The sequence below is a fragment of the Xiphophorus couchianus genome, chromosome 21 (genome assembly GCF_001444195.1).
Source record: "Xiphophorus couchianus chromosome 21, X_couchianus-1.0, whole genome shotgun sequence".
NCBI classification, from domain to species: domain Eukaryota; kingdom Metazoa; phylum Chordata; class Actinopteri; order Cyprinodontiformes; family Poeciliidae; genus Xiphophorus; species Xiphophorus couchianus.
Genome location: NC_040248.1, coordinates 20,461,428 through 20,485,673, shown reverse-complemented (window position 1 = coordinate 20,485,673; position 24,246 = coordinate 20,461,428). Strand labels below are relative to the sequence as shown.

The window sequence follows — 24,246 nt, the reverse complement described above, 5'->3', positions numbered from 1 at the left end:
CTACAATATGGGATTATGGAGACCATTGCTCCTTGTGGGGGCATTTTCTTGGTTCCCATCAGGGAAATTGTTGTTTTTGGGTTAGAGGTTAGGTCTGTGATGGTTAGGTTAAGAGTAAAGGTTAAGGTAAGGGTTAGGTATGTGATGGTTAGGGTCAGGGTTAGGATTATGGGTAATCTGTAGAAATGAGTGGAAGTCAATGTGAAGTCCCCACAAGTGATGAAAACACGACTGTGAGTGTGTTTGTGTGTGTGCGCGCCTTCTGGCAGCTGTTTCACTGATGACAAGCTCGATAAGTCCCTGATTCTGACATCATGCTCCCATCCACACACGCCAGCAAAATTAATACGCACTGGGTTTTTTGGGGTTTTTTTCTTTGTCCCTCCTCCTGTGTAACGGGGAGGTTGAGTGGATCTGGACGTGCTGCCGCTCCATGTTGCTAAACTGTAAATTTGCAGCGGTTTGTTTTTCCTTTACCAAACTCAACACTGAAAACAGACCCTGGGTTCTGTCCCGACCACAGCTTATGGCCCCGCTGAGAGCTGAACGGCAGCCTAGGAGGGATTCTTCTTCTCTACCTTGAAATCAAGTTGTGGGTTTGATTCCAGCTCCATCCCACACACCTTGACGTGCCGTTGGGCAGGGCACTTACCCACCGTTAATCTGCTGAGTGTGGCGTTTATGTGACTATTTGAGTGGCTGGTAAGAGCAGAACATCACCAGGCCCTGGAAACAAAGCTTATATTTTCAGTGATTAACTTTTGTTCATTTAAAGTGCCAGTATTATGTATTTTCCAGCCACATGGTGCCAATTTGTTGCACAATTAAGTGCATCATGTTACCTTTAGTTGTTATTAAAAAAGGCTGCATACATCAAACATGACTTAAAAGAAATTTGACTTCACCTTGAAATTGGGCCTCTGTCTCTTTAAGAAGCTCCTGCTCTTTCTGAAACTCCGCCTTCAGGAAGTCATCACAAGTGTTTCTCCATTAACCCTTTAATGACATTTCAGTGAGAAGAGGTTTCTTTCATGAGCCCATCAGCAGACTCACGGTTGCACCAGGTGTATGCTAGTTGCTGCTGCCGCTAGTCTGGAGGAGCTGACAGCAAGCGTTTAGGCAGCACTAATGGTTGCCATAGGAGACTAAAGGACTCCTCAAACATGCAAAGAATCATGTTCTGATGATGGAATAACATTATAACAAAAAAAATGATTTTACATAGTACCGCTCCTTTAAAAAATGCTTCGAGCTGCTGGATCTATATATTTTGTAACTACATTAAACAGCTGCGTGTTTCTGAAGTAAACTCTGTTACTGAATGAGTTCCTTGGTGAAAGGTCCAGACCTGACTCATTGTCCGGTCCGGTCCGGTCCGGTGGTTCCGCTCAGGCTGTGGAAAATGGCAGCAGCGTGTCAGAGTGGTGAGCTGCTGAACAGAAACCCCACAGAGCGGCTGGACCTGAAGACGGCCTTTATGGTCTCTAGAGGCAGCTTGTCAAATACTTCCTCAGCTACATACATGTGTGCTACTGCAGCCTGTCGCCATGGAGATGAACATCTATCATATCTAACAGACACATGCATGTGTTTGTAGCTGAGCCAGCCGCTGACTGACTGAGTGTTCGGCACATTCACACTCTGGGTGTTTACGGTCCAACAGGTTTCCCCCAAAGCTGCAGAACATCCTGCTGTGAACATGAGCCAACCACACCTCGCCTGAACCTAAACACATATTCAGCTTCACACACTTCCTTTAGAGTCCAGCAGAAACAAGGAGAACCTTATCCACTGAGGAGAAGGAAGGAAATGCAACAAGCCTGAGAAAAACCAGATAGAAAAAAAAACATCTTGTGTATTTTTTTTTTGTCTATAATTGTCTTTAATTTAATTATTTATTTATTTATTCTTTCCTGAAATAGTGTAATACTTAATTCATTCAAGAACGACCAATGACTCAGGTTCATTTTCATGCCGATCTTTGGTCCAGGTGCACTTACACCTGTCTTAGTTGGACCACTCTTCCTGGGTGCTGTAACGGGGTTTGTATGGAGGATGAATCCTGCCATAATTAAGAATAAATACAGAAATAAACAAATGACTTATTAAATGATTACAGGGCCAAAACGTAGCTTTACTGAAAAAAAAAAACTGTACCATTAAACACAACAGAATAACAGAGGGAAGAGACGCTTTTAATAACTGGTTAAGAATAAACGTGCATTTTTGTTTTGATTTCAGGTGACTGAAATGTCTCTAACAGATGAACTGCAGCTCCGTCTCATACCTGTCAGAGCAGACCTCGGTGTGTGCTCAAGGAAAACCACACTGCAGCCGTCCAGAGCACAAATAAATGATTCTGTTGCTTTATATATTTAGACATTTGCTGCGACTGTCTGTCAGAAATTGTAGCTAAGCTAGCAGACGCAGTCTTTGGCTTATTACCCTTGAATGATGTGCATCCCTTTCTAAGCTGTGACAGGGTGATTTAGGGCGGCTTTGGTGTAAAATGATTTAGATGGATGACAGGCTGGGATCCCTGCGCTCTGTTTAAACATTTGTCTTTGCTCTGAGGACAGAGGAATGCGGCGCATGTTGTGTGATCAAAACCCCAACAGCTAACAGCGACATTTCTAGCATAGCAAAGACGTCAGCACAGCTATTTCTATGTCTGCCTACAACTTCTTAAAGCTTATTCTCACTTCCCATAAAGGTCTTTATCATTTAGGCGTTTTTTTTTTCAACCGCAAATTTCACTTTATTCTGTTGGGATTTTAAGTGACAGACCAGCAGAAAGTAGTGTGTAGTTGGGGAAGTGGACAGAAAACGTGTAGGACTCAAGTTTTGTTTTGGAGTGCATAGATGCAAACTTTCTCTAAATCTGTGATGTTCTCCTTTCTCTGTATAAATATGGGAACAAAAAGTGAAAACCATACGTCTTATTCCTTTCGAGTGTTGATCTGTCACATAAAATTCCAATAAAACAAAGTAGTAATTTGTAGTTATGTGATAGAACACGGTAACGAATAACAGACTTCATTGATCCCCGTTTGTTAACAAGCTACCTCAACCAAAACATTAAATAGTAGCAGATGCAAAGTACTACATTTATTTTAAAAAGTGATAGAATTTAAATATGACAAAATTAAATAAGTGGAAATATGTTGATTCAAAAATACTTTGATTAAATGTTGTAACTCATTTAATTAAATAGTAAACCTATAAATTAATCCAGAGCAAACTTAGAACCATATGGAGCTAAAGTTTGTTGAAACAAAAGCAAAAAAAAACCCTTATATATATATACTGTATATATATAATTTGAAAAACGGTTTGACATTGTTTTCAGTTTCAATTTTCATTTCCTTTGAGCAAACTTTTTGGCCCCAATTTAGCTCCAAAGTCATGGTTGAGAGTCAATGTTCATGGAGTGGGAATATTTTTAAATGCATTTGTAAGAACGTGGCATTTCTTGTATTAATTGAAATCAAGATATTCACTTCAAAAAGGAATTTTATTAAGTTTAATACACCGGGCGGATTAAAGTCAGATATGTGTACATTCAGCTTTACAATTCATACATGAATTACCCCCATTAAAGTCCTAAAATGTACAATTTACAAGGTTTTACATGGTTCAACTTGTTTCTAACCACAAAAAAAATTTTTTTATTAAATAAACTGCGGTTTTATTTTGAGAAGTACATAAAAATCTAATTCAATTATATTTAGCTAATCTAAATTCAAATGCTCATGTATGCGATGCGTTAATATAAGTTAAAATCTTTATAACAAAACGGTCCGAGAGGATTATGTCCCAAGACGGACAAAGACGAAGACAAAGAATGGCACATGCAAACATAAACTGGTTTTAAAAACGGCCTCCTGTCCCACTCAGGACACCGAACGCATCGTGAAGGAAAAGATACTGGCGCTCAAACACAATGTGTTCAGAGATCTGAGTCACAGGACACTTTGAACGAGTTTTCTCAGACACCGGCGCCTCGACGGTGTTGCTTTGATCCTCCCAGATTGTGTAGAAACACGATCTGAACACTTTTCGCCTCTGCTGACGAACTGCCAACGTGTCCGACATCATCCGTCTTGTGAGCGAGTCTTTCTCCTCGCTCAGCGGTGCCCGCCTCTTTTGATTTATGCGCTCTTCAGAAACAAAGCAAAGGATTACAGTCCAGGTCAATAACAGGAGGTAAAACGGCATTCCGAACACTGAAGTAAAACGAAGCAGCTGTGCGAGCGACGCATCCAGAAGCTTCTCCATCAGCAGCGATACATCGACAGAGTCTGTGAGGAAGAGGAGGGGGCGGGATGAAGCACATCCCCGGTCAAACACTGCAGAGAAGTCGGGCCAGCATCGATATGGATGTGGTTGCTCAGGCAACGAGCTCTTAGGACAGAAGACAGCATGCTGGAGGCTGAGAACCCTGGTTCCCTCCGATCACACAGACTGAGAATAAAGATGTCTGACGGACTTTGGCTTCCACTAGAGTTATTTTGACTACAATAAAAACAACAAAAAAACCCCAGCTTGAAATCGAAGCAGAGACTTTGAACCAGGTCCTAAAAGATAAACAAAATAAAACAGCAGGAAGAAAAAAAAAGCCTGACTCATTTAAATTGAGACTGAGCTGCGCAGCATCATTTCTACTAACTGTGCAAAACCAGTGTCTTAGTGGGGGACGGTCGACCGCCTGGAGAGAGAGCTCAGCTCAGGACGAGAGACAGAGGGACAGAGAGAGAGACGGGGGTTTTGGGGTGTAGATGTTAACATGTGCTGCCGTCGCGTCGCGTGGTTTAGAGCATGGAGCAGTAGCCGCCGCAGGCTCCGCCCCCGGCGTCTTCGTCCGTCAGCTGCACCGCCCTGCCGTGGCTCTCGCTCTGCCACAAGCCGGGCGTCTGGATGATCTTCTCCACCAGCTCCTCAAACGCACACTGGACGCCGTCCTTCGTCTTGGCGCTGGCCTCTGCGTGGACGGGGGACAGAGTAAGACGGCGTGGACCAAAAAGGACAGAAACACGACGACTTGGAAAAGCAGCTTCCCTCGTGTGATCTCCGGCTCTACCTCATACAGGTCTGAGTAGAGAACAGACTTACCGATGAAAAGCATGGAATGTTTTCTTGCGAACTTCAGCCCTTCGGCTCGGTCTACGTCGTGGTTATCCTAAAACAGGAAAGACGTCTTAGCTTTGTTTAAGCCAGTTTATAAAGTCTGACTACTAACTGAACTAGAGATGCACTGATCCAATATGAAAGGGGCTGTATCATTTAACATTGACAGTTTTTTTCCCCCTCCAGGGGGTCTTTGATGGGCTCTAGTGTCCCTTATATGACAGTAGGCTGATAAGAAAGGGGGAAGGAGACGGGGGAAGACATGCGGCAAATATTATCGTCGGGTTCGGGAGTCGAACCTGCGACGGCCGCGTCGAGGACTCAAGGCCTCCAAACGTGGGTCGCGCTAACCGCTACGCCACCACAGCACGCCCAACATTGACTTTTTTTTTTTTAGCGTTTTGTAACAAAATCATATCTGGAATGTTACTTTGATTCTTTCAATGCATGTTTGATAAATCCTTTAATCTCCTGTGGCAACCACTCAGATGTGCAAAACGCCTAGGTGGACCTAGCCCCGCCTTCGAGGTGCAGCTCCTCCTCGAAGTTTTAAAGCTTTTTAAACTTCCATCTTACAGAGCAGCCGCCCCCCTTGACTCAACTTCAGACTAGCCAGCAGCAATTAGCACCTGGTGGAGTTCATTATAGGAGCCACGTTTTAGTGCAACGGCGGTAAAAACATTGTTAATGTGTTAACAGAGGAGCCATGTTGAGATGATTGCCTGAAGGCAGAGCTTCTTAAAGAGACAGAGGCCCAATTGCAAAGTGTTACACAATACTATCCCTTTACTATCTGTATCGGCCCGGAAATTGGAAAATAAAAAAAATTTGATTTTGGCACTTTAGGCCAATCCAGCACTGACTTTCAGTATCAGATCTGTATCGTTTGATATCTGTATTTTAAAAAAAGCAGTGCATCAGCGCATCCCTACGTAAAACATTCGGCGGATTTTTAATAAACACTTTCTGTCAGGCTTGAATGTGGAAACGGACGCGTCGGACCCGCTCACCTTATCGATTTTGTTTCCCACGAGCATCTTGACGAGGTCGTTCCTGGTGCAGTAGGTCTCCAGCTCATTGAGCCAGTTGTCCAGCTTGGTGAACGTCTCTCGTCTCGTCACGTCGTACACTGCAGGGGATCGGAAAATCATGACGATAAAAGAATTTTTAAAAACTGGAGCTCAGACAACGACACGTCTCCCGTTAATAACTGAAACACTCTTCAAAACATGCTGGATATTTATCAGAGGCCTTGAGTCTGAAAGGTAATCTGACATTAATATTATTGATTGCTACAGATTATTACCAATAATATTCATATTTTATCACCCTTATGACACCTTGACAAAATAAATACCACTGATTTCACCAGTGCTTTTCCGCTTCAGTTAACCTACCCACAATTCTTTGCTGTATCACTTTCACTGACACGTGACCAACTTGATTCCAAAAACAAATGGCATAAAGATGGAAATAAATATTGGTTGTTAACATTGGCCCAGTTTTATTTGTCGGACCACTACCGTTTTTAAAAAAGTGACTAATATCGGCCAATACCGATGTTAGCACCGATATATCGTAAAATCTGACATCATGATATATCGCCACTGTATATTCTAATACAGTGGCTCTCAAACTTTTTTCAGTGATGTACCCCCTTAAGAATATATTTTTAGTCAAGTACCCCCTGACACGGGCAAAACATTTTTGGAATAAAAAAGAGGTACAGTGCTGTAAAATCACTGTCTGATTTATTAAAGCCAAATAACTTATATCAGTGAACCTGACAAATACATCCATATTGCAAACATTGCATGGTTAAACAAAAAAGAAAAACAGAAGACGGTGACCACCAGGAAGGTATAAAACCAGTCAAACCGTTTTATTTTAAAGGATATTGAAACTAAGTACTGAATATAAATTTCAGTGCATGAACACACATTTATATTTTATCGAACTTTTTACAAAATAATTTTTCCCAAGACTTATTATGAAGAGCCTACTGATTTTTTAAAGATATTTTGAAAAGCTTCACGTACCCCCTGCAGTACCTCCACGTACCCCCAGGGGTACGCGTACCCCCATTTGAGAACCACTGTTCTAATAGAATAAAAAGTTTCCAAAATTCGGTCCACCTTTAAACGGATGTTTATCAAGAGAAATCAAACTGACAAACATATATTTGAGTTAGGAAGGGGAAGCAAACTAGCACTGAATTGATAGAAGCTTTAAAAGGAAAAAAGTATCTTTTGATTCAGTTGCAGCACATCTCACAAACGTTCAGTCTGAACTTTAGAGAGCTGATCCCCAAGCATCATATTTTGTGTTATGTAAGCTGCACGGCACATTTTGTGGAAAAGATCATTCAAAATGCTTTAGAGACAAATGTCAAGAGCTTAAAAACACATGCATAAATCAAACATAAGATAAAACAAATGAAATACAAGAAGTAACAAAATTATTGACAATTTAAATGAGAAAAAAATGTAGATAAAATACTTTTAGATATCATTTTGCAAGGCCAAAAAAGGAACCGTTTTCAGCTTGGATTTAACAGTGGGATTTTACATTTTCCTGACCTTAAAGTACAAAAAACCTTTTTTTTTTAAGATGGTGGTGGTTCACCTACCCAGGATGACTCCCTGGGCGCCGCGGTAGTAACTCGGTGTCAGGGTTCGAAAGCGCTCCTGTCCTGCAGTGTCCTGCAAAACAAAAAGCCACCCGAGGTTACAGAGTGTAGACAAGACATTCCTGATGCACAAGTGCCATCTTGTGGCAGCGTAGAGGAACAGCAATCACACAAACAGGTTTTGCTCTCGTCTCTAATAGAAAAGAAATGAATGCCTTTAATCGAAATGTGAACATTTGAACTCACCCATATCGCCAGCTTTGCCTTGTTTCCATCCACTGATATGGTCTTCACCTTGAAGTCGACACCTACATGCAGCAGAAATTCAGACAATCGATCAAATCGCCGTGGTTACCTCATGCTCCAGTGTGATGACTCGCGCAGGTTTTAATCCATCAGTGCCAAGAATATCACATCCAGCAGACAGACAGCCGCCTGCCGAGACACACAGAACCGCAAACCGTCTCCGAAACGCCGGAAACCGGGCCGTCTTTTAGATAAACAACGCTGTGAAGGAGCATCCAAACGCCTCACTGAGGGGACAGTGTGCGTTTGGTGTCTTGAACCCAAAACAATTGGAGTCTGTGCTGAAAACTGAGGAAGAGCAAGATGCAACCAGCTGTCAAACGGCTCAGAGAGCATTCAAGTCCAAAAACCCGGAACAGGTCCATACGTCATGAACAGAACACGCCTTCCTTTCTCGTGCAAAGAGGTAATTCACTTCGGTGTCTCGGAGCAGGGAGGGCTAATAAACGTAGAATAAAACCCAAAAATAAAAAGAAACTGTGAATTTGAAACTACTCTGTAGCGCCACGCTGCAAGTTCATCCGCCAGCGAACCTACAGCGCGAGTTTGTTGACGTCGTTAAGCGTTTCTATGGTGCATTCTTAGAAAGAACATTAGATTGGACAAAGTAAACAGGAAATAATGGAGGAATTTCAACTCTCTTCCAGTCCGACTCTTCACCGCATTGACCCGTTACACAATCTGACGTGTGCTTCCTCGTGAACCGTCCAGCAAAAAGCATCTGTTTGCAATCGCCCTACACAACGAGACGCCGCTAACGGCGGAGGTCGAAGCGAGGTCGATCTGTGTCGGCCGTGACAGCAGAGAAAACGTTCACCGCCTTTTTGTGGAATGGATGTGAAGATCTGGTTTCAACTGTGAAAAGAGGACCCTTATTTTGGTGAAAGGAAAGAACTAGATTTCTCTCACTGTTTTGAAATTCTCCATATGGCTGCATGTGGGAGACCCGGATACAAACAAACAAACAAACAAGAAAACTAGAAATGATCATTTTCAAAAGTTCAGTATTGAGTACTCTGTTGGGCTGACATGTGTGAAGAAGAAATTTTTCTGAAAATGTTGTAATTTAAAGGGGTATTATTATGTAAAATCAACTTTTTTTGAGCTCTACATCATGATGTAATGTTATTCCCTCATCAAGAACATACCTGGAATGTTGCCTTGATCCTTTCATGCAAGTTTGAGAAATCCTTGAATCTCCCTTGACAGCCACTCAGAGGTGCCTAAAGCCCTGCTCTCACCAAGAGCTGCGTGTTTACACTCGACTCCTTCAGACTAGCAGCAACAATTAGCAAACAGCTGGTGGAACTGCAAATCTGTTGAGCTCATCATACAAACTACTTCTCAGTCCAACGTTCCTAAGAACAGTTGTAAACGGCATAATGGAGAAGTAATGTGATGACTTTCTGGAAGTAGAGTGTTGGAAAGAGCAGGAGCTTCTTAAAGAGGCAGAGCCCCAAGTTCAAGGTGTCAAATTGTAAAGTCGTTTTTTTTAAAGTCATATTTGACTTTAAAAAAATGTAAGTCAAATATGACAATTTTTTTTATTTAAGTCTTTAAATATGAAACATTTTTTAATTATAAAAACGGTTACATTCAGCTTTGTTACATTGAACCATGTGCCTGAAAAATACATAATACCGCCCCTTTAAAGGTCATTTTAAGCTAGCGCCTCACCCAGACGACATGGTTTAAAAAACATAAGTTGATAATGGTCTCTATATATTCCTTATTGTCCTTCACAAACTGCTTCGTCTGGGTCGTCGTGGTGACATTTTATCTCTTCCCATATACAACTCAAACGTTTCATTGCTGCCGTATGAATTACAACTGAACATCGGTGAGAGAGGAGCTTGAATAAAAACACGCAAACAAAGAAACGTTACGTTGTGTCTAATCTGAGAGAGGATGTGTATATGAAAACCTGCTTATTAGAGGGGACATTTTTCTCTTGAACAAGATGGCGCAACAAAAGCGGGGAGAAGTACAGGTTGGTTTCGATTCTTCAAAGCCGGTGTTGTGTGCGGTTCTGCAGCGGCGGCTCTGACAGACGCGGCGTCTTTACTCACCTATCGTCGCCGACTGCTCCGGGTCAAACGTGTCATCTGTGAATCGTAGGAGGAGGCTGTTGGTGGGAAAACAGGAAGTTAAGTTCACGTCTCGTTATGACTCACTGCTTCTTTATCCCTTGATGATTCGGCTCTGGACAGCGCTTCCTGTAGCCTGGCTCAAATATCCACCGAGCTCATCTTTGTCTCTATTGATTACCTCGCCCTTCACTTGAATCACACACACAGGCTTCAGATGATGTCACCGCTACACATGAACTAGGAGGACAGAGGTCAGTTCCCGTCTGTGACTGATAAAGTTCAAAATCCTTCTTCAGAAGCCTGATGAGGAGGCTCGCTTCTGACCTCTGACCCCCAGCAGAGCTCTCTAGGATGCCCCTCTGTAGGGCGACAAACAGCACTGAGTGTTTACTGTGTAAGAGGGAAGGAGCTATGCAGTGGATGTTACTGGTTCAGGGAAAAATCAAATGCGCGTCCTCCCTGCCAAGCGGACATCTTCCCGACGATCAGAAGCAGTCGCACAAAACATATCCTGATGACACTACCTCGGCTTGGGGTCATTATTATCATTATTATGACATCTGAAACTAATCCTGAGCTGAACGTGTTTGCTTTAGAAAACAAAAGCCCACTGTAACCGATGACACCGAATAGCTCCGTGGAAACGCCGCCATCGGTCTGAACGACGAGCTAGCAATCAGCGCGCAGAGGAAACTCTTCTGATGCCTGGGAACACGAGCAGACGTACAGCACGCTTCTGGAGAAGGGTGGGAGAAATGGACGTAAAGTTTTAGCACGACAATTTGTTGTAATGTTGTAACAATAAGAACCATTTGCTACTTTTGTTTTTTCAGGTAGTTGTGTCTGCATGACGTAGCATTCACAGCCCCAAAGGCAGACGATGCTCTGGAGAAACATTCACATTTAAAATACGCTTCTTTAGGACACCAGTCTGACAAAGAAGTGGGATTTATATCGATAGAAACAAACGCAGTTAACTGCATTTAATCATATTTTCCAAAATCATTTGGTGTTCATTGAACATAGGGTGGGGAAAATATAGCAATAAAAACCCTGACAGTTTTAGGGTTGTTTTTTCTTTAAACATTAGAAATTTAGATATATTTTTTTTTAACTAATTGGAATTTATCGTGACAACCAAAATCTTATCGTGATAAATGATAACGCGATAAATGTTAATCGGGGGTTCGTCTGCAGTAACGAAAGCCTTCAAATTACCCATCCATCTACATTACAGCGCTCCCTACTGGTTCTGTTTAGGGAGAAGCTGGTAACAAATCATCTCAAAGGTTTTAAACACTTGAGGATTCAAAAACGCAAATACTTTCTGTCGCGCTGTTCCCAACTCATTTCAACCGAGAAAGAGTTGAACTTTTCTCCAGCTGCATGGCGCAATGATGCTGCGCTAGGATACATCGCCACTGATGATCCAGCTGGTCATATTTGTGCAATTAAAGGTCATTAATTGGAAATGACTGCATTTATTTTTTTTTACAAAAAAAAGAAGGGATTTTTTGCGTAAGACTATGTATGAATTAAAGTCAAAATAATTGCATATCAACCGTAATTCCATATGGTATTTTTGCTACAGCTGAAAAAGTAGAATAATTGTGATCGTGTTGTGTTTACAACTGTGGGTAAATAAAATGGTATTAGGCAAAAATTGTCTAATTGTCGGAGTGACCCTTATTGTCTTTGCTTTCTTTTGTATTTAATCTGGACTCTGAGTCTGTAACAAAATCTATCTATCTATCTATCTATCTATCTATCTATCTATCAATCAAACTCCCGTCTAGGCATGAAACGTGAACAAAGGATGAGCTTCTTAACGCGGCTGGGCTCAGAGGAAAGGTGTGGATCATCCATCCATCATCCAGGGAAGAAGAACCAGACCTGCAGCTCCTCAAAACGAGTCATGACTCCGATCTTCTTCCAGGAGAGAAATTCTGATCCCAATTTCTCTTCCGCAAATATTTCACTTTACAGGCATTTCCAATGTCCTCATTATCCGTGTTCCATGAACGGTCCTGGACGACATGCTGCGCTGACATTTAGCACCGACTGGTTGACAGCCCGTCTGGATCACATTTATGACCACGAACAACAAACCCGATCCAAGCCGCTTGGCGCGGGACTGACCCACTGACTGACCAGGGTGTTTTTAGGAGGCATTTGTTTAGCGTCATGGTAAAAAAAAAAAAAAAGATGTGACGGTGAAGAGAAGGTGACCTGGACTCCTGAGCGGTAACCTCATCCCCATTGCAACATCTTAAGCAGTGAACAAAGATGAGCTCACCCAGCAGCTAGCCGCTAGCCACCAGCGGCTAACAAGAGGCTTCTGCTGTTCTTTGGTGTTTATTAGCCCTGACAGCTTGGTAAGTAGTGCTAAAAATAAAAACAAACCCCAATGGAAAATGCTCGCTCAGGCTAAACTCGGCTCCACAGTCCTGTTTGGCTCGTTTAGACGCCTTTAATAAAAACAGACGCTAGCAGGCTATAGCACTAGCCGACATCCAAAGCGGCGCTGATTCTTGCCATGTTCTTGACCCGAATAAAGCTTCGTCTTACCTGGACTTGCCAACGCCACTTTCACCGATGATTAAAATCTTCAGCGTCGTTAAGACGTCGTCTTCCATTTCCCCCCTACAAAGAGCCTGTTTATCTCTTTGTAATGTCAAAAACAGAGAACTTGGCTCCTGGTTACAGCTGGCTGGAAGCACAGATGGTTTGACTCGGTGAGACCTCTCACTCCAATCATATCCGGAGTGACTTGTTTGCACTTCCGGTTGTCCAGCAGATTGCGTAATGATAGAGCACGTTATGCATAGAGTCATGGAAAAGAAAACGTTTTTTTATTCTTTGGTTTTAGCAGTCGGAGCATAATGACATACGATGTGAATTTTACCAATTAATATTACAAAAAAACCCACACACAATAAAACATATATAAATAAAATGTAAATAATTTTGTTTTATGTTCATTTTCTGAAATGCTATGTTAGCTTCAAGCAAGATGTAACTTCTTCCAACAACTTCCACTCTTGATTTATGAGTCCACAAGATATTTTCCCGCAAATCTTTTGAGATCAAGATGTTTTTGGCGTTACTGCAGTCAATTTATGTGCTTTTTTAAAATCTTACCTTCTAACTCTCTAATGGAAGCAGTTCTTGCCCATTTTCTGCCTTATTGTTCAATCATTAACACTGAGGCCTGCAGTGCTTTAGATGGTATCTTTGGTTTTCAGTGGAAGAGGCATTGATGTCTTGGAAGAATCACCACTGCTCTATGTTTACTTCTTGTAGATGATGGCTTGTTCTGCTGCAGTCCCAAACCTTAGAGCTGGACATGTAGCCTGGAAAATATCACTTTGTTCCTCAACTGTTCTTGAATTTCTCTAAATTGGGAGATTATGTGTTGCTTTTTGATAGCTTTAAATCTACTTCCTGTTGTAAATTTCTGCCAAAAAAAAGAACATTTTGAGAATGATCTCAGACATTTTCTACAAAAAAACCCCTTACAATTGTTGAACTCCAAAAGTCAGAAATTTGCAAGAAAAAACAAATCAGAAATGTTGAGACTGAAGTCAAGAAATTTTCTGGGAAAACGGTGAAATTTCACATTTTCATTAGCCAAAATTGTTCAACTTTCAAAATGGACAATTTCCAAAATTCTTTTTTTTTTTTTTTTTTACTTTTTCAAAACTTTTTCTGAGAGTTTTTTCTCTCAAATTTTCGACTTCTAAAACTCAGAAATTTCCTTGCTTTTTTTCTAGAAAATTTCTGAAATTCTTCATAGGTAACATGTTTTGGAGTAGTATAACATGGTATAATCAGAATTGAATTAATTCAGAAAAATAAATTAAAAAAATACATTTATAATGCACAATGAAGAACTACTGTAATGGTGTTTAAAAGAACCACAAACTAGCCAGACAAAAATAATAATTATTTTTTTTTTTTGGTATTTAATAAATATCTTGTGAACAGCACTGGGGAAAACATGGTAATAATAATAAAAAAAAGGCACTTTAAAAGCAATATTTTTGAAAGGCCCTGTGTTGTAGTTTAGAGGCATTTGGGTGTGAGCACACGGTTGATGTGACTCATGCGACATCTTCAATCCTTCAGTGTGAATAATAACAAAACTGGCACAGAAACAAATTGATAAGAAAACATGTGGGACCTGAGGATAAAAAAAAAAATAAAAAATGCAGAAATCAAAACTTGATTACATCAGAGCTGTATCTCATCATAATATGACTGCAGAATTTTTTTTGATTGTTCAGCATTGCTGTTACTTCGTTGTTTTTAACAAGTGGTGTACACATCTCTTTGTGATAGCACGCCATCTCAACACTACAAGTAAAAATACTCCATATCTGTCTTGTGTTTTGACTTTCATATTAGGTCAGCAATCTGCAGGAGTGCAAAAAAAAAAAAAAAAAAACCCAACAACAAACAACTAAAATCATTTGCAAATTCAAAACTACATTTACAGCCACTTTATTCGCTCCTTCTGTCCGATTTGTACTGAATTCTGCTCGAGATTGTTCAGAATACCTTATTGCAGTCGTTCTCTAAATATACACAGACGCACGTGACACGTGAAGTGCAGCAACAGTGACGCGTTAAAACAGGAGGCTTGACTGCTAAGAAGCACGAGCTGGAGAAGTCTTTCTAAATCCGGAGGCTCCGAATCGGACCGGTCCGTCAGCAGAAAGCAAAACGCGACGCTTGGAAGTATGTACAGAGACCGCATACTGTACATCAAGAATACGACACATGGGGTATAAATTGTACGTGTTAGTAACGACAAACAGGACGCGGTGGCCGAGTGATACAATGCTACGATGAAGCAACGAAGACGAACGCACAAATTCTTCCGCCACTCGCTCCCGCCGGACCGGCTGGTGTAAGACTGCGGCTGTTGCAGAGTTGGTGTCAGAGTTCAGGAAGGGCCCCGGGGGCCATCATTTGCCCTCGTATTTCGGATTGACCACAGTTGTGACAGCACTTTTGTAGATTGGATTTTCACCCTGGAGAGCACACAAAAACAACAGAGTTCAAATTCAAAACCCTCACAGGAAGTCGGCTGAACAAGTACAGCTCCTTAAAAAAGTTTTTTTTTTTTTTTTTGGTAACGTTTTGTCATTTTATAACCACAAACTTCAAATCCCAATAACTTCAAGGTGTGTTTTTGGGATTGTGTGTCGTAAACCAACACAAAGTAGCAGCTGAACAGTTGAAAAGTGGATGGAAAAGGACATAAAAGTGATGTGTATTCATATTCAACACTCTGATTCCATGTTGATGATCTACAGTAGATCATAGTTCTGGTGAAAGCTGAACCCTTTGCCCAAGTCTCAAGTCTTCTCAGGTCAGTCTGTAACAGTTGCCCACCCAGTTGACTACGTACCTCCACCCATCGTCTGATCAACTCTGACCATTTTCACTGTCCCTGCTGGATAAAAGCCTTTCTCACCATTCCCCCAGGATGGGCCAAAAAGTGATATTTTGGTCTCATCTGATTATGGTAGACTGATTTTTTTCCTTCTAGGGAGGTTTTATTGTTGCAACTCTAACATAAATGTCAGATTTATGGACATATTTCTAGGGCTGCACCAATTGCATTTTTTTTGTGTCTGATCAACAATTTTTAAAAAGCCTGACCTGCCTATTCGGATTTTGGTCGATGCTAAATAAAGCCACCAAGTTGGCAACAGTGGGGTGACTATTGTTAACCTGTTGTGCGGGTCAGTTAGTCAACCCTCTGACGGCGGAGCAAAACCGGGCAGTGGCTGATTTTCAGACCCTTTCACAGGTAGATAAAATTGGTGGAGAAGATCGGTTTCTCATGCGAGTATCGGCCAATCATCGATCTATCGGGGTGGATTTATGGATCCACCCCTACATATTTCCATTTTTGGAGGATGGATTGACAAGGTTGGGATATAATTTTATACCTCAACTCTGCTTTAAACCTCCTGATAACTTCATCAATAAACTGTCTAGTAAATTCCCTGATCTTCCCAAAACAGCTGGATTGATTCTGTGATTAAGTCGGTGAACTAAATACCAATTAAGTACCTTTTTAAGGCAACTGGCTGTCTGGAATTTTATTGTGAGGCATCGAGGTAAACTACCCACCACTTTTCAAAACTTGATTTGCTAAGAAATTTGAAGATTGTGTTTTTCTTACTTTCCATGTCCTTTTTGTGCTCTGCTTAGTCTTGGTCTACCAGAGAAAAATCCCTCAAGGAAATATTAAAGTTTGTGGTTTTAATGTGGGGGGAAAAAAATGCAAAAAAGTTCAAGAGGCATGGATACCTTTGCAAATGCGCTGTAGTTTTAGTTAAAAAAAACAACAAAAAACAACAACAACAAAAAACCACACAAATTAATCGCCGAATGTCAGTAGAGATCATCCCTTAATGAACACGTCATGTATGCAGGTCATACTTTAAGAACATGCCAGACAGCCACTAAGCATCATAAACACAATTATTCAAACACTTACCACATAATGCTTTGGTTAGATGGTTTTCATACCACCCAATATTTCCAAAGGTGAGTATTTTTGCTGCATTGTGTTGCCACGGCACACTCATGCAGTCTTTTACAAACTGTAAATCCAAACAGGGATTTTACCCCTACTTCTATAGCGGCTATGTTGTTAAAAAAGAAATAGAGAAAAAAAAAATTTGAATGAAGGAAGAAACTAAAGTCAGAGGACACACAGAAAAACAACAAATAGCCCATGCAGGAAGAACAAGAGGAGAGGAAAAGAAATACGAACTCAAAGGACAGCGCCTTTACGTCCATAGTTTGGGTTCTGGAACTGATTGATTGGACTCTTGTAAATTGGGTTTTCTTGCTACAGGTGGAGAATGAGGACAGAGGAGAGTTCAGCAGGGAAAACGAGGAACATCAGTACAGCAAAGAGGAATAAATAAGAAGCATACAGGGAGAAGAACAAGGTCAGGTGAGAGGACAACACAGCCGTCCCCTACGTCTTTCTAGAGAATGCTACGTCTGTCTGCCAACTTTTGAGCTATGGCAAGAAAGAGATGATTTTAATGTTCCATTTAACTTGAGAGTAACATTGCAGGAAAAAAAAAACTAAGCTGATGACTTTCTCAAATGACAAAGTTTCCTTGCCACTCATATAAACTCCTACTGAATAACTGAGGTGATCTGGTCTCCATGGATCCACCAGGCCAGTAGCTAGAACAGTAGAATACTGTGATTTACTGACCAGAAGATCAGAACCACCACCGTTCTCTGTATGCTAGCGCCACATTGCCGTCCTTAGACATCTGCCAACTTCACCTTTAGATGGTGACTGCATTGCAGCGTAGTCTGGTGAAAAACTTTGTAAAAACATAAAATAAATAAATAAATAAATAAAATGTCTGTTTTCTGGAATAATTTGCATTGAAATGAATTGTGAGAACTGGATAACTGGGGAGAAAGAACATTTATTTGTTAGTTCGAATAATAAATTGAGCTTAATGCACTGCTTGATAACTAGGACCAATTAGAATATATGTATGACTGAACTGAAATGTGCCTTGAGACGACACTTGTTGTGAAAAGGCGATCGATAAACTAACTGAATTGAGTTGAGCTGGTTTGTGTTGCTGTGTTCTGGTTTTCCATAAATCCTTAGTGCAATCAAAGAATGTTTATGCTGTAAATTTCTGGGATTTCATCCTGCTGCTATTTTGCTTCTAGATGCATCTTACCTGTATTTAGAATACATTTCAGACAGTCAGGTTGTGGGGATGAATAAATTTGTAATTTGTTAAGAGAAGACATAATCAGCTGCTTTTGCTACTTCATTTGCCTTGTTTTTCTAAAGTGGGAACTTCCATGGAGTTCATAAAACTTAAATAAAATTAAAACCACTTTTTTGCCAAAAGTGTGTTTTTGTTTTTTTTTGCCTAAATCATCTTTCGGAAAAAAAAAGAAGAGGTAGTGATTGTTTTTTTTTTTTGGACAAAATCACTTTTTTGTATAAAATGACATGGGCCATTATTTTAGGAAGGTGACAATACAATATCAAATTTGTCATGTTAATCTGAATTCAAATCAACTGTGACATAACCCTGCCACTAGGTGGCGGAGTATGACTTCACATGGTCCTGAGTAAATTCCTGCTCTGCCTCCTGTTGATCTTGGCTCCCATTGTGACATGAGGGAGGAAGCGGGGCGGGAAGAAGGCTTAGCCCCTCCCTGGAAAAAGTTTTGCTATGCACAGAGCACATAGCATTCCCAAAAAAGTCCACACAGACTCCCAACATTTTTCCTTCTTCGGTCGAGCCCTGTTCAAAAGCAACAAATCCAATCTGTCTTCACAGCTGCCAGAGCGCTCAGAGCGGGAGCGAGGGCGCTCGTAATGATATAAACATGGCAGTAAATCCCGTCTGCTGCTAAGAACAACTGATTACCTTCCCTGTGAAGGAGCAGAGCAACACAGAGGGCCGAGCTGCACCTGTTTTCCACATCTGAATCGCCTCCGCTAAAACGCTGGCCAGAAATGTCGGCAGGATTTCCAGACACCCACCGTATCCCACTTGGCGTTCATCTTCTCCTTCTCGAACTTGGCGAACTCTCTCCTGTCGTGGATGATCATCAGCAGCTTCCAGATGAGCAGCAGCGCCAAGCCGATCAGGACGATGCCGGCGACCACGCCCGCGACGATCGGGATGATGTCCGGGCCCGTGGGGCAGTCTGGAACGGGGCAGCAGAGTTAGGATTGGCAAACATGTCCAGCTAGAGCAACCTCTGTAATCGCCACGGGGCCGGGGTCTCACCCGGCTCATCCAACACGTAGACCACCTTCTCTGTGCTGTTGGTGACGGCGTACGTGTAGTAGAACCAGCAGTCGTTGGCGTCCCGCTCCTTGCAGTGCATGACGGGGTAGGATTTGTCGGTGGGCTGGGGGATCTTGTCTTTGGTCGGCACTTTATGCATGGTGAAGTCGCTGCATTCCTTCTGACACGTTTCTTTCTTCACCCCAGTGCCAAACGCCCGGCACTCCACGCACTCTCTGAAGAAAACCGAATGAATAATAGTGAAACATTTTAAAAACTGATTGTACAGAATCTTTCTGGGAAAGGAAGGCAAACTGCTTTAACAAAGGAATAAAATCTCCTTTGATGATAACCTGTATTGTAGCTTTGCAAACAAGGTGTCGCTGAATTATATCTGGCGTTCCAGTTAATGTTTCCGTTCCCTTCACTGTCCTCCGCAGGGCCCTCTCTACTCTACATTCTAAACTCAGGGAATTTCTTTGTAAAAGTTTTGTGCTTTAAAGTACAGATGCACCCATCATCTAATATTAATATCTGTATTGGTCCTGATATTGAAAAAAAGTCTAGATTGGGTATCTGTGGCAATGCGCCGATCCATAAGGGCAGATCTATGCAGTCTAATTCTATGCTTTGTGCTCTGAGCGACGTCATGTTTTATTTTTTGTTTTACTTTATATTTAGAATTCCTAATTGCGCTTTCTGAACCATTTGAAAGAAGGTTGGTTTACATTTTTAACCAAAATAGTCAATCTATAGTTTTTGTCAGTTTCAGATTCTTTATTATTTTCTTTGCATTAGCTGTAATACTTCTAATTGCAATCCTAATCCCGATTGATCAAATTAGTCTCATTTTGCTGTATTTGTATTTTGGTGTAAGTAAGTGTGCTGTACTAGTGCAACGTTATGAAATAAGTTTGTAATTCAGTACATTTGTGTCTGTGTTTAAAAAAATAGAAGCGTTTTAAGTCAACTCAGTGCTGTTTCTCTGTATCGGATCAGTATCGGCCGATACTTAATCTCAGATATTTGTATCGTATCGGAAGGGAAAACAGTGGATTGGTGCATCCCTACTTTTAAGGAGAAATTCTGATAGACCAAAAACAGAATTCAGAATTCTTGACTTTGTGGATGGATTCGGTTGTGAACACAGAAACTTAAAGGTGGTTTTTATTCCACACAAAGTCATTCCTTACTTGTGTTCAGCGCAGACTGAAGGACAGGTGGGACACGTTTCGCACGTCGGGCCCTGGAATTTGGGGTCGTCGCACTTGCAGATGCCGCAATCGCAGCGTCCCCTGCCGTTGCAGATCTGCTTGTTGCTGGCCAAACACGTGCTCTCGTCCAGGGAACAGTCGCAGGCAGTTCCGTTCCACATGGGGTCACAGATGCACTTCCTGCACTCGCAGCGCCCGTGTCCTGAACAGCAGAGAGAACGGAGGGAAGAACGACGGAGCTCGTCTCAGTAAGATGCATTATGGTCATATTTCTTACAACATTATCGCTATAAAAAAAACAATAATTCTGCGATAATCAACTGATTCTGAGGTTTCACCAATTAAGACTTTTTAACTCCATTTTATACCGGTTTCAGACAATTTTCACTTCTCTTTAAGAACTTGAATATGAAGAGAATGGAACTCGAAAGGTTTTTTTTTTCTAAACTTTTTGTTTAGAAATGAGCTGTCATTATTTATTTATATTTAGGGATCAGAGGCAATGCCATGCAGTGACTTTAAGAAGGAAGTTACTGTAAAACTAGATTTTAGAATTTGAAATGAAAGAGATTTTAAACCAGAGCTGTCCAAAGCAGGAATGGGTGATATGGACTTAAAAGGTTTGTCTCAATATTTTGTGGTATTACTGTGATAACGATAAAAGTGACAATAGGAACTGCTTTATTTAAGGAGAGTTTTTGAAACCCTTGATGCTATTCAAGAATTGTACAAATTTGGGCCCCAGTAAAGGCGGCTGATGCGAATGGAGACTTTTACCAAGTAGAAAATGGAAAATGCTAGGTAGAAAAAAACTACTTGTCTTTATTTTTTTAACCCGAATGAGTTGTGTTTATGAGATCCTTTAATTGTTTTCTTCAAGAAAATATTATTTGTTTATTTTATTTCAGAGCAGGTAAGTTGTAACCTATAAAATCATATAATGTTATACTAATATTACTAATAACAATGCTGAATACTGGGATGGTGTGTCAATGGCTGCATCAAACTATTAGAAAAGAGCAAAAAAGATATTTTTGGTCATGTTTCGGTTCTTTTTCTGCTTAACTTTCAGTCCAGTTTCCAGGTTTCAAGTGTTCCACTCGTTCACAGGAAAATGACTTGGCGTGACCCTTAAGACTACGAACGCATCCTCTCCACAGACTCACCTCCACAGAGCTTGTTTCCAGAGCGGTCGCAGTTGAAGTTGTCACACTCGCAGAACTGCCCGCTGTACCTCTCCTCCGGGTTCTCCCTCGGTTTGCACTCGCAGGTGCCGCACACGCATTCCCCGTTGTTGCTGCAGATGTCGGTGCCGTTGTCCTTGCGGCAGGTCCGGTCCATGTCCTCCGTGGACACTTCGTTGCTGCTGCACTCGCACTCCCGGCCCACGCGACCATCTTTGCACCTGAAGCGGAGGGTTAAGGGTCGCCAAGCGAATGGGGTTTCTTTAGATAACCAGAAGGGCAATTATGACAAAAAAATGAGGTGTTAGAGGGATTTGTACCTGCAGGCTCCGCACTCATACGTCCCGTTCCCGTTGCTGCAGACCTGGCTGTTGTTGATGGCTTCGCTGTGGCAGTCGCACTCGCAGATGAAGTGGAGGATAATCTCCACCTCCTCTGTGAATCCCAGGGGCTTTATCTTGATAATCTCAGGATTGGTTTTGTTTGGACAACCTTTAGAGGTGACGCTGATGTTAAAATGGACCTGAAGGAACACAGGAGAAATGCTTATTCACTGAAAAGCTGCTGGTGCCACTAGAAATCCTAACTGACATGCTTGGGGAATCTTAATCTTAATATGCATCTTCTTCTTCTTGAAAGGACTGCAGTTTAATGCCTGAAAGAAAGAGTCTTAAAAAAGTTGAAAAATCTTTATTAAAACAGGTAAGTTGAATAAATTCTCATTCTCAACAACAACTTGTTCAGAAAATATTAACGCATCATATAACAGACAACAGAAGACCATTATAAAAGAAATGCTGTAAATGCATTGAAAAGGATCAAAAGGTTTGTGATTGAAAAAGACTCTCAAATAAAACTACTATAGCTAATACTACTATGGTACAGTATTTTTGCTTACTGTACCATGCATGTTCAACATTGTAGAATTAACCTTTTTCTAATCAAATGACAATGCCACCCTTGTCCAATGAAAGACTCTACGATATCTGTAACATGAAAACATCATCTTCCACATCCCACCTCATCTCCAATGGAGATATTGGAGCACTTCCTTCCATTTTCGCCCTTATGGATTACTCCGTTCTTACAGTGAGACGTGTACTCGATTGTCACGTTGTTTGAAACTTTGGTGTTCTCCAGAATCACTTCAGAAGAAAGAGCCTGTCAAAAAAAACAAACAAAAAAAACCACAAAAGATAAGACAGCATAGCTTATTCACTGGAATGCCATCTGGAAGCTTGGTTTAGACAGCGGAGAATAAACAAAGCATTAGCTGCAGATTAAGAAGGAATGCAGACACACCTTAACTCAGAATGCTGCACAACGTTCCTGTCGCTCATTTGAGCAAATGATAATGTGATCAGTTCGACTGGATTTGAGTTGTACTTAAAATCCCGAAGAATGTACTTACATTGTAAGCATCGATGATGAGGTTGATGACGTTGCTGGAGTTGGCAGACAGCGTGCCTACTGCAGACTTTGGTATCAGATTTTTTAGTTCCTGCAGAGAGAAAGAGGAAATACTAAGAACAGCATTTAACAAAAAAACTCTCGTTTTCCTGTCCTTAAAACCAACCTCTACCAAGGCTGAAATGATTAATCATGATTCATCGATGATTGAAATAACTGTCAACCAATTTAGTAATCAATTAATTGCTAACTGTATAGTATAAAGGATCAAAACAGGCCATTTGGTGAAAGAGCAAAACAGTCAGAGCAGTAATGAAGCCAAAACTGTACAAATATGTACATATTCTACCAAAAACTCCTCAAATGGCATTTTTAGCTTCACCTGGTTTGAGTTCTGTAAGAAAAAAGCTCCTCAATAAAGCATCTTTTGTTACCCATCTTAAATGGGTAACAAAAGTGGTTTTATAAAAATGGGCCCTTTATAAAAAAAAAACAAAATCAACAGATTAGTAGACGGTATTTATTTAGCTGCAGATGTAACTTTTGCTACAAGTATTCAAGCATACACTAACTGAATGCTACGTCATACAATTTTCATTTTCTTACTCAAAAAAGTAACTGTAGTATTGTATAAAAAAAGCACAAGTGGTTAAATAAAAAATCTGCAGAATTTGTCAATTTTCTTTATCCAATTAATCGTCAGAATGTTCAACAGAGTAATCGATTGCTAAAATCTCTACATATTTTTGCAGGCCAAATGCACCGATGTACTGAAACCCTACACTGTTGCTAACTTACGGCAGAAGTTTGAGGCTAAAATTTCATTATGATTCCGACAAAAGCTTTAGAGGAGAAAAAAAAGGCTAACATGTGCTAACCTGGTAAACGGGCTGGAACTCTTCTGTGACGGCAAAAATAGTCTGAATGTTGTTGTCACTCAGCTTCTGAACCAGGTGAGCGATTGAGGGGTAATCCTGAAAAGACAAAAGAGAGAGTAGGTTACCTTCACGTCACAGGAAGCCTTCGATGCTGCCAGACCAGCCAAAACAGCAGACATTCCCTACATAGTAGTGGCTCATGGTGTAGACGTTGTTCTCTAAGTGGCATTTCCCGTCGTTGGGCAGCACAATGCCACCCAGCTTGCCGTCGCCGGCAAAGTGGAATCCGGCGTCAGTGGAAAACACCAGTAGGCGGGTTACGTTCCTCCAGCCGATCTGTTCCTGTAGAAAAAAAATGAACAGAAATACCAATCTGCAATCACCTCAAATCTCTGGAAGCAGAGTTGTAAACGAGCAGCTTAAAAAGAAACACATGAGAGCTTGATTCGCATCCAAAAATAGAAGACTCATAAAATATCTCCGCCCTATAAACGTTGCTAGATACATCTGGTGAGTCATGGCTGTGAGAAAGCAGCGCGAACGGTGGGAAAATTACCCTCAAATCCAGAACCTCATGTTGATGTCGGTCAAC

At 41.2% G+C, this 24,246-nt stretch overlaps 2 protein-coding genes across 3 annotated transcripts in view; both read right to left on the bottom strand.

Annotated features, from left to right (window-relative positions):
* Positions 1–3,495: 3,495 nt before the first annotated feature.
* rab18a (RAB18A, member RAS oncogene family) lies at positions 3,496–12,910 on the bottom strand. Its single transcript, XM_028004817.1, has 7 exons — positions 12,721–12,910; positions 10,132–10,187; positions 8,003–8,064; positions 7,757–7,829; positions 6,138–6,256; positions 5,113–5,179; positions 3,496–4,981 (listed from the first exon to the last, which is right to left on the bottom strand). Exons 1-7 carry the CDS (start codon positions 12,786–12,788, stop codon positions 4,812–4,814), a joined length of 615 nt encoding a protein of 204 aa, XP_027860618.1. The 5' UTR covers positions 12,789–12,910; the 3' UTR covers positions 3,496–4,811.
* A 1,187-nt stretch (positions 12,911–14,097) lies between these two features.
* Positions 14,098–24,246, bottom strand: part of itgb1a (integrin, beta 1a) — a 32,199-nt gene continuing 22,050 nt past the window's right edge. The window contains exons 7-17 of one of the 2 annotated variants that reach the window (XM_028004815.1): positions 23,841–23,996; positions 23,655–23,750; positions 22,778–22,867; positions 22,387–22,527; positions 21,687–21,889; positions 21,349–21,587; positions 20,162–20,384; positions 18,969–19,204; positions 18,719–18,885; positions 16,949–17,026; positions 14,098–15,188 (exon numbers count right to left, since the gene is read on the bottom strand). In XM_028004815.1, the coding sequence (XP_027860616.1) occupies positions 16,949–17,026; positions 18,719–18,885; positions 18,969–19,204; positions 20,162–20,384; positions 21,349–21,587; positions 21,687–21,889; positions 22,387–22,527; positions 22,778–22,867; positions 23,655–23,750; positions 23,841–23,996 (1,629 nt within the window). In that variant the 3' untranslated portion in view covers positions 14,098–15,188. The remainder of the gene's footprint in view (positions 15,189–16,948; positions 17,027–18,718; positions 18,886–18,968; positions 19,205–20,161; positions 20,385–21,348; positions 21,588–21,686; positions 21,890–22,386; positions 22,528–22,777; positions 22,868–23,654; positions 23,751–23,840; positions 23,997–24,246) is intronic. The other variant, XM_028004816.1, reaches the window with a different exon arrangement.